The 11,157-nt window shown below is 37.2% G+C and overlaps 1 protein-coding gene across 6 annotated transcripts in view; it reads right to left on the reverse strand.

Annotated features, from left to right (window-relative positions):
• Positions 1–11,157, reverse strand: part of LOC106883526 (DENN domain-containing protein 5B) — a 189,698-nt gene that overhangs the window by 110,843 nt on the left and 67,698 nt on the right. For all 6 annotated transcript variants that reach the window (XM_052966691.1, XM_052966693.1, XM_052966692.1 and 3 more), the window contains exons 3-4: positions 5,970–6,504; positions 5,016–5,141 (exon numbers count right to left, since the gene is read on the reverse strand). In XM_052966691.1, coding sequence (XP_052822651.1) covers positions 5,016–5,141; positions 5,970–6,504 — 661 coding nt within the window. The remainder of the gene's footprint in view (positions 1–5,015; positions 5,142–5,969; positions 6,505–11,157) is intronic.

The raw sequence follows: 11,157 nt of genomic DNA on the forward strand, positions 1-11,157 counted from the left end.
ACACACACACACACACACACACACACACACACACACAAACATGCAGACATCTATGCATGTCTGTGACTCAGGCCAAACATGTAATCAGAAAGTGTCAGCTTCATTTTCTACATTAATATTATAAGCATTCCACAATTTTGAATAGAAGCCAAAAATGGCATTAAAGAAAACCCTCAACAATAGCATATAATTTGCATCAATTGCCTTTTGGGGGTTACATATGTGCACCTATCATGTGTGTGTGTGTGTGTGTGTAATTTTATTTTCTTGATGCTATCAAATGATAAAATTAGAACCCTAAAAGGGGGAAAAAAATTATGGATTATATCAAAACAAATTTCGCAATTTAAGATTTTAAATTGATGCCAATTGGTGCCAAAGGTGAAAAAAAAAATGTTCTTATTCCTCAAAAACACAGTAGTACCCAAGAGAAAAATTAGTCAGGGAAGAAGTTTCATTATGACATCAATACATCAAGTTTAATGTTGCAAAGGAAATAACTTGAGCTCAGTGAAATACATCCTGAAATATTTAACCATAAATGGTGATTTTTGAATATAGATAACATCATCATCATCATCATCATCATCATCATCCCTTCGACAATACCGTCTCAAATCCTAGATATCATAGGGCTGGTTACTCAATTTTCATGATATATAAGCGACCGAGATCATAATATACCCCTTGAATGGGATTCCAATTTGTCACAAAGTTTACAGCTCAGTGGACTGGGGTAATAAAACATGAAGTGTTTTGTTCAAAATCACAACACACTTCCTGGCTCAGGGAAATGAAACTATGACCTGGTGACTGTCAGTGCAACACCCTAACCACTAGGCTGCACATGCTCACCAGTAAATAACAGAAATAGGAACCCTGCATGATTTACAGTTGCACGCCTTTGTGCACTTTTATAGTCAATGAAGCAGATCTTGATTGGAGATCATAATTAACAAACAACCTTTCAAAGAGTCAAAAGAAAGACAGTTTTCTTAGAAGTCAGGCAAAGAAGTTTGCACAAAACTAAGATGTGAAAGAGATTTCTATCGTTTCTATTTTTATAGACACTGAAGAGCATTGTTTTGGAATTAGACAAGTGACAGAAGTTGAATGGTGGAAAACTTGAAGTGAAGGACATCTAGCGAATAGAAGATTATCATAAAAGAGAAGAGGTTTGGTACAATGTTCAGGTCATCACAGTTGAAGTGGGTGGGGAATCAACTGCGGCAGTGACTGTGATGTAGATCAATAATAAACTGGATAGAAAGTTGAACAATCAATACAAGTGTCTGGCTTTGTCTTTCTTTCCTTTTTATTTTTTTTTAGACTTCTCAAGAAAGAGGAGACAGAAATCTGTAAATGAATATGCATTGTCATCTTTGCAATGTTTTACAGTTGTTAAGTCTGAGAAGTAAAGAAAGTAGAGAACTTCTACTGTTAGTAGAGGAACATGTTAGAAAGAAGATGGTTGGCCAATAAGAACTTCATAAACTGATAACTGACTGACTTTGAAGGTGGTGGGGAGCTGGCAGAAACGTTAGCACGCCGGGCAAAATACTTAGCGGTATTTCGCCTGCCATTATGTTCTGAGTTCAAACTCCGGCGAGGTCAACTTTGCTTTACATCCTTTCGGGGTCAATAAATTAAGTACCAGTTGCATTCTGGGGTTGATCTAATTAACTGGCCCCCGCCCCCAAAATTTCATGTCTGGTACCTTGAGTAGAAAAGAACTGACTGAAATTACCAGATACAGTGATGGCTGTGAGGTTAGGAAGCTTTCTTCCCAATCATATGGGTTCAGGTTCAGATGCCCTGTCTGACACCGTGGGCAAGGGAATTTAGTAGACAGAAACTTGGTGGAAATCCATCGTGTGTGTGTGTGTGTGTGTGTGTGTGTGTGTGCGTGTGTGCGTGTGAGTGGTGGTGGTGGTGGGGTCTGTATGTATGGATGGCCATGATTTTACTAAGTTTTGCATGTTTTCTCAAGCACAGCAAATTGCTAGAAATCTTGTTCCTTCTAATCTCTTCTGTGAGGCTCAATATCTGAAGATTCTTTCTCACCACTTTGTCCCACATCTTCTTGGGTCTACCTCTTCCACAGGTTCCTTCCACAGTTAGAGATCTTCTTTATGCAACTGTCCTCATCTATACACATCACACTACCATACCAGCACAGTTTTCTCTCTTACACACTACATCTGATGCTCTTTATATCCAATTTTTCTCTTAAACCATTTACACTGTTGTACATGCACAACCAGCGCAGGCTCTTGTGCGGGTGGCACATAAAATACACCATTTTGAGCGTGGCCGTTGCTAGTACCACCTGACTGGCCTTCGTAGGATTTTCGAGCGAGATCGTTGCCAGTGCCCCTGGACTGGCTCCTGTATGGGTGGCACATAAAATACACCATTTTGAGCGTGGCCGTTGCCAGTACCGCCTGACTGGCCTTCGTGCGGGTGACACGTAAAAGCACCCACTACACTCTCTGAGTGGTTGGCGTTAGGAAGGGCATCCATCTCTAGAAACTCTGCCAAATCAGATTGGAGGCTGGTGTTGCTATCCGGTTTCACCAGTCCTCAGTCAAATCGTCCAACCCATGCTAGCATGGAAAGCGGACGTTAAACGATGATGATATGTCCTCTGCAGTTACAGCCCATGTTTTGCTGCCATATAGATAACTGTCCATACACTCACACACCATACTATATGCCTTTCACTTCAATGGAGAGGCCCTTTGTTACCAACAAAGGTAGTAGCTTTTAGAGTATCCTTCACCACAGCTGTTGTTTAAAGAGGAACAGTATAGAAATTTTGACATTCACTCAGACTAGAATATTGACAATATGGAAGCCTGTCATATATTCCAGTCATCATCATTTAATGCCCATATTCCATACTGGCAGGAGTAGATGGTTTGAAAGGATCTGATGTGCTCAAGGACTGCATTCTGCACCAATGTCTGCTTTGACATGCTTTCTATAGCCAGATCCCCTCCCTAATGCCAAGCACTTTACAGTGCTTTTTACATGCCACTGGCACTAATGGCACTGCGAAGTAAGTTGCAAAACAGAAAAGAACAAAACAGGAGCAAAGGGAAAAGCCCTCTTGACAAAGTGGTAGTTATAGGAGTATTTGAGAGGGAGTAGGAGTGATTTTTATGCCAGGCACAGGTAAATGTCTTGTTAGAAAGAAAATACATGACTAACATTTATATCAGGCAGGTGGGAGAACCTGAGAAAATGGTAAGATGATAGTGATGTAGTATCAAAGCAAAACCCTGAAGAAGCAAGAGATGATGCGGGGGGGGGGGCAGTAGATCAGGAGTGAGGGACAATTATAAGAGTGGGACAGAAGAGAACTAGATGGTTGGAGATGGAGGTAGAGGTGACTGTATTGAGTGGCAAACAAGAGTGAAAGTGCAGTTTAATGGGGAAATATAAGTATGGGGTAAAGGTAAGAAGAGAGAGGTAGGGATGATTATTCAGGGAATACAGGAAGTGGGGAGGGAGAATTTGTGGTACATAAGAGATAGCTATAATGAGTGGACAAGGAGGCAGAGATGAGAGGGCACTGGAAATGAGGAACAATAAGTGGGGTGAAGAATGGCAGAGGAACAGGAAAGGGGAAGAAGTGGAGGTACGTGGAACAATTAAATGGGATACAACAAAAAAATGTTGCTTGTACTATTGACAGATACTAGCATACGACAATTGATTAATGTTTAATTTTAAATTTTGTAGATTAATAGATTACTGTTACTTGTTGGATCATAAAACAGTTGCTGCTTAGAGTAAGGGTAAACCAAGAAAGACTTGAGACAAAGAAGATAAATGACAGCTTAGAATGTTGGAATGCTGTGCCTTGTGAAGGTTATGAGCAACTGCATAGCTGCAAATTGTGCAAGTTGATAAAATCTATGCCATTATGGACATTAAACTGATGACAATAATAGTTCTAGAATATGACCAAGAAATATCTAAAAGAAATGTAAAGACAGATGTTTTACTAACAGACAAAACACAAAGACACACATGAGCACTAACAACACACAAACGATTGCATTCTTTGCTAAGAGTGCTTCTGTCCAATATTTAAGTTATAGACAAATACAACATAAACTTTGTGTGTGAGAGAAAGAGGTAGGAAGGAAGAGAGAGAGAGACTATGTGGATAAACCAATTAAATATAAAGCTTGGCTTTTATATATATATATATATATATATATATAGTAGAATAATAAAGAGAAAGTTCTTGATACAGTATTCTATGTATTTGGAAGAATGAGTAGAGATGGGTTTTTTTTGAGGGGATGATTTCTACTTTAATCTTAATGGTGTTTACAGTCAGTGACTCTGATATGAGTTTCAAGCTTTCAAGTAGCCGTTTCCAAACTGGAAAATGTATGTTTTACTGGTTGCTTAAATGGCAAAAGATTTTTTCTTACAAGTATACATACAAAAAAAAATATCCCCTCAAAAAAAAACCATCTCTACTCATTCTGTCAAATATATATATATATATATACATATATATATATATATATACACACACACACACACACACACACACACACGTAAACAGAAAGAAAGCAAAAACTGAAGATTCTCAGATGATAAATACTTAAGCATAAACGAAACGAAAAAGAGAAACCATTGAAGCAAAGGAGATGGAAACGGCTGGGTCGAGTTTGTTGCTATAAACCAAACTTTAGTTGTCAAGATCGCTTTGCAATGGGTTCCACAAAGTAAAAGAAGATGGCAGCTGACCAAATGAAATGTGATGGAGAGCAATAAGAAAAGATCTTAAAAGCAGAAGGGTTAACAATGGAACAAGATGTCAAGGATGCTTTCAGTGTCGGAAGGGGGAATGATCTTGGTGTCGCCTCAAGTGCCACAAGGCACAATGAGAACCAAATGAATGAATGACACACACACACCAATTATTTACATTAGTATTAAGTTCATTGAAACTATCAGGGTTTTTTGGAATAATAAATAAATATACATACCTGAAGAATAAAAGAGGACTTGATGTTCAAGTAAGATACTGCGGAATATCCTCAAAATATTTCGAGAATCCAATAATTGAAAGAGTTCCCAGAGAGAAAAGTCAAATAATGGTAATTCATTCATGCCTGAAACAATGGAGGAGTCACAGTATTAAGATCTTCAACATCAATTTGTAAAACACGGTCATAAAAAAAAGAAAATCCCATGCAAACCATGCCAGCATGGAAAAGCAGGCATAAAACAATAATAAACACACATGCACATTTTGATTAACAAACAAGGAAATAGTACTCAATATAATAGAGTTTATTCATTCATTCAAAGTGAAACCACAGTTTCAAATAAACGAGTGTGTGTGTGTGCATGTGTGTGTGTGTTTGTGTATATGTGTTGGATGTGGTGTTGATGAAACAGTAATTATTCTTGAAATATGCATATACACTCATTACCTACTGTTTCGTAGGGGCAGGAGTAGGGGTGTGATAAGTTTTTTCCCCCACCACATGGTTCTCAGTTCAGTCCTACTGCATAACACCTTGGGCAAATGTCTTCTACTATGACCTTGAGTTAACCAAAGCCTTGTGAACAGATTTGATATATGGAAACTGAAAGAAGCCTGCCATGTGTGTGTGTGTGTGTGTTTCTGTCCCCCACCACTGCTAGACAACTGGTGCTGGTATATTTACATCTCTGTAACTTAGCAATTTGACAAAAGAAACTGATAGAATATGGAGTAGGCTTTAAAAAATATAAGTACTGGAGTCGATTGACCCAATAAAATTCCTCAAGGCAGTGCACCAGCATGGCCGTAGTCTAATGACTGAAACAAGTAAAAGATGAAAAATAAAAGTCATATATTTGTATATACACATACATTACACACATATATAGATATATTTGTGTGTGTATATGTATGCACACATGTGAAAGAAAAGCAATATTTAACAACTTACCAGGTCTTTGACAAAAGATTGGTAATGAGGTGCCAAAAAATTTCATACTCCGACCAGGTGGCGGCAATGGTACTTCATATAGAACATTATAGACATAGCATTCCAGAGGTAGTTTTCTTTCCTTTTGGTTACTCACAGCATCATGTAGTTGTTTGAGAAATTGACGCGTGGCTGAGACAAAAGGAAGCTGTGATATTAATGCAATTCCTTTAGTGACATAAAGTTTGTCATTGTTTATATCATAGATGGTGTGTGGTCGAGGCCGAGACTTTCGCATTGTCATGGGACTTTGATCAAAAGTAGATTCCAGTTCCGGATAAAGTGTACGTGATTGGTCATTACTCAACTCGGCATGATGCATTGCCTGCAATGTTTGCATTGCGGCACATATCTGTTCGTTCTCAACCTCTTCGTAAAACACATACACAGCTCCATAGGTTCGTGAACCATCCTCTTTAGTGATCATAAAAGAATGAAAGTGAGGAGATTTCGGTTGACTTTGAGTCCGGAATGATAAACCCTTGGGAAGGCAAAGCTGAAAGAAATGAAATATCTTATAAGTAAAAAAAAAACACAATTTCACAAAAATGCCATCAAATCATCATTTAACACCCATTGTCTATGCTGGCATGGGTTGGATGGTGTGAAGAATTTACTAAAATAACAGTGTCAGTATTAAGCTGGAGTTTAGAACATGAGAAATTTTGATTGAACATTTGTATTTAGGTCATTTTAAAACAAGAAATTTGCATCTTAGAGTCAGAGGAGGTCTCCAGTAGGTAGGTTTTTAAAAGAGTTAAACATAAATTTATCAATTATTTATGCTGAGGAAACATTAAACAGGAGAAAGAAAATAATTTTTAATATTTTCTTCAATTTTAGGTAGAATAATTAAAAAGTTTAGTTGCATACCAGAGAAAAATAAGGTTGATACAAATATATTTTGTGCGTGTGTGTATATATATATTAAACCATGTATAATTTTCTTACATTGTTTCAGAGCTAGAAGCAAAAAAAAATCTTTTATATCCTTCATATTATTATTTTTGCAAATCACAAATAAGCTTTACTTTGTCTTTTATGCATCATCATCTAATATGTTGGCAAACTCCATATTAATGTTCACAGAATAAATGTAGATATTTACTATTAAAATTTGAAATATGCAAATAGATTCAACTGGGAATTTCACAAGCTGGCAAATGAAAATTGCATCGAAATATTTTAGATTTTTATCATCACTTAATGCAGAAAAAGAGTGCAGAATTTGAGAAAAAAATAGAAAATTTTTATTAAGAGATGAAGCTAATTAATATTAACAATATGGTTATGGCAGTGAGCAGGCAGAATCATTAGCATGCTAGGGGAAATGCTTCGTGACATTGAGTGTCGATAAAATAAGTAGCAGTTGAACAGTGGGGTCGGTCTCCCTTGAAATTAATGTGTCTCATGGAAAATACATCTGAGGGGAGAGTGTTTGGCAATACTAAATATACATGTAGTTAGGTCTCACTTAGGGAGTTGAGCAACTCAGCTGAGATGAGCCAAGAGACCAGCACAAGTACAAAAATCCCTCTAGAGAGTGTTTAAAGACTTAAAAAAAAACAAAAAAAAAGTAAGCGGATACTCTAATATGATCAGTCACTAGAAATTTCTGGACAATAATTCAAAGTACACATTTACATACACACACTTACAGGATTTACCCTTAGTTCTATATTTGAAAGGGAAATATTCCTTCTATCACATCATCAAATAGTCTGCTCGCCTTTCCAAATCACTAAGTTTATTGTAAATAAAATAGACACGAGTGCCATCTACACATCAGTAATGGGTAAAGACCCCATTCAGTCATGAATGACCATGATATTGCACCTAGAAAGTTACCCGCCAAGGCACGAGTCCAGGTAGGGTTGTTTATAGAAGACCTGCAGTTGCCCATGCATACCAGCCTCCCCTCCCCGTGCCACCAATGTTATCCAAGGGAAAGGCAAAAGGGGCTCATACAGCTTGGCACCAGTGATGTTGCAACTCATTTCTACAGATGAGTGAACTGGAGCAATGTGAACTAAAGTGTCTTGCTCAAGAACACAACATAGATCCCGGTTGGGGAATTAAAAAATAAAAACCACCAACAATCTCAATAAGGCTATTTCCAGAGTTCTTCCTAATGTTAATAATCTGAAGATAATCTAGTTAGACACACTACTGTAATACAAATCATTTCATAACAGATGTTATTCCTTTTATGTATTTTAATAATTATTCACCACTGATTTCTTTTCCTTCAGCAAAAATACCATTTTGGCTTTGTTGGTATCCTATTGACATCACACCCACCATATTTCTAGTTACAAGATTACATCATATGTGAAAGATATTGCTCATATTAATTTAATCTTTTCATCACAATTTCCATTAAATTAACATTTGGAACCTTCTTTCATCGATTAGACCAGAATAGAGGCAGCATCCTGATTTTGCAAACTGGTGAGACCTGTCTTCTGTTTGCAGGGATAGAATTCCAGGGTGTGGTCTTAGTGCAGGAGTCAAAAGGTTGACACAAGTAGGAGAGATGGGGGGGGGGGTACTGTCAAGTAGGCCTGGAATCAGTTGGTACACAACAAGATACAGCATTCTTCAATTTCTACCACTGAATTCTTTCTCAGCATGAAGGAAACAGAATATTCTAATTATATCATTCTATCAAAGCCTAATACCCTAAGTCTAGACTTCTATGCTCTCAAAGAATTACCTCTATCTCTTTTCAGCAGAAAGCATTTTAAGGCTATTTCTTTGCCAAAGCAAAGATAAATCTTCCAAATTCCTTAACTCTTTGGCGTTTAAACGAGCCATAGCTGAATATTCTACCCAATTTATGTTCAAACTGACACCTCTCACACCTACCCTACAATGCCATTTTAAAGACAGACAATCACATCCTCCAAATCTCTAAGCTATGAAATACTGCATGCTTAATTTAAAACCATGTGAATCTATAAACATTACATTTGACAGAGTAATCTAAATGCGAAAGGGTTAATAGATTTCCCCAGTTTGTTGTTCTTTATTACTCCTTATCACCAATCCCATTGCCTTAATTTCTTCTTCCACCACCTTTAATCATGTCTTCTCAATCTTCCTCTGCTTCCTTCTACGTTCATATCCAAAAACTCCTTTCATCCAGTTACCTTCATCCTTCTTCAAGGATATGACCCAGTGATTTCATCACATTTCTCTTCACATCATTGATCACTAGCTCGATTTCCACTAAATAAGCTTGGAAATTTGACAAAAGGTAAAGTTGAAAGCTTTGCTGTTAGAATAGTATGTGGAGGAAGATTCTTGTTCAGTCATCATGTATATTATCTGTATTAGGTCTGTGAGCAGTGTGCTGGTTGAATGCAGTGCTTTGAATTTGTGATATGATTTGGAAAGAAGGGTAGATGGATTAATAATGTCAAGGATTAACCTTCCAAGAATTTTTGAGGATGTGTATAGGAGAATGATGAATATGAATAATATTACTTCAGTTTAGGATTGTTATAATTTTGTCCAGTTCCCAGTGTATGGCAATTCAACAACAGTAGCATTGATATTAGTTGTAGATGTTGGTGATTGAAGTGTTCCCTCAGGCCTCAGGTGTTGGTGATTTTATTTTGCACCAAGCCCTTTGAATTTTTATATATCCCAGATGATTCTGAGATATTTCTAGGTTCCTATTTTTCATTTTGTTTCCTTCTTTTCTTTGTACAGTTTCCAATAGTTGGATTTTAGAGAAATATTTCATAGAGCATTTGTTTGATGTTGCTGTACGAATATATTGAGATTGCTGTTATGTCATGAGGGTCAGGTGTGAGCATTGTTGCTGATGGGAGTGATGGTGGTGGTACTACTACTACTACTACTACTACTGTTAATTAGCCTACGAAGTGTTGTACCCTATTTGTGCTAGATTTCTGGGTGGTTGGAGTGTGTGTGTGTCTATTTTTGTTATTTCTTCCTTTAGTTGGCTGATGCTAAATTATATTTCAGTTGTGTGTTATTTTGATGCATAGAGTTTTGAGATCATCTCTGCTTATTTCTAGAACATGATTGTTTCCTCTTGTTTTAAATATTTTTACATTATGGTTTTTGTCTTTTTGGATGTATCTGATTATTTTGCTGGCTACATGCATAGCACTATTTATGTCAGTAATTGCAGTGGTGTCAAATTCTGAGCAACTTGTTTTAGTGTTTTATTTTCTTCTGTAGTTCGTGAGGAAATAGTTACAGTTATATAACCAAATTGTCTGAGACGATAGAGAACAATGCTCAAACTGTTAACTCCATCTTTTTCCTCTTTGGTTTGTTTGTTTGTTGGTTTTTTCACCAAATATTTACAACAGTTTTAGTCTGTCCATTGTCAGGGATTCATTTATCATGTATCTGTATAACATTCAAAAGGCTGATCCCAGCCCTAAAACATGCACAAGCTAATATGGCACCAGAGGCTAAACAAAACACAACATTGTGGTTACAGGAAAAAAAAAATGCATCTCTATCTTTTACTGATTTCAGTCACTGGACTGTGGCCATATTGGGATATTGACTTAAAAGGTTTAGTCAAACAGATTGACCCCACTACTAACATATTAAGTCTGGTACTCTGTTTCTTTTGCTGAACTGTTATGTTACAGGGACATAAACAAACCAACACTAGTCAAGCAATGGTAAGAGAGCAACAACAACAACACACACACACACACAGACACACACACACACACACACACACACACACACACACACAATGGGCTTCCACAGTTTCTGCTAACCAAATTCACTCACAAGGCATTGGTGCCATGCAGTGAGAATGAACCCAAAAGCATGTGGTTGCAAAGCAAACTTCTTAGCCACGCCTACAACTATCACCTATGTATGTAAGTGTATGCACACACACACACACACACACACACACACACACACACACAACAAAAAAGATAAAGTTAACAACACAAAATAAAGTTTTCCATCAATATTAGAATTGCCTTGAAGATATTGAGAGCTGAAATTACATTAAATTCAAAATAGTGTCACATCATCATCATCCTCAATTAACGTCCGCTTTCCACGCTGGCATGGGTTGGACGGTTTGACTGAGGACTGGCAAGCCGGGAGGCTGCACCAGGCTCCAATTTGATCTGGCAAG

This window comes from Octopus bimaculoides, chromosome 3 (assembly GCF_001194135.2).
Source record: "Octopus bimaculoides isolate UCB-OBI-ISO-001 chromosome 3, ASM119413v2, whole genome shotgun sequence".
In the NCBI taxonomy this organism is placed as follows: Eukaryota; Metazoa; Mollusca; class Cephalopoda; order Octopoda; family Octopodidae; genus Octopus; species Octopus bimaculoides.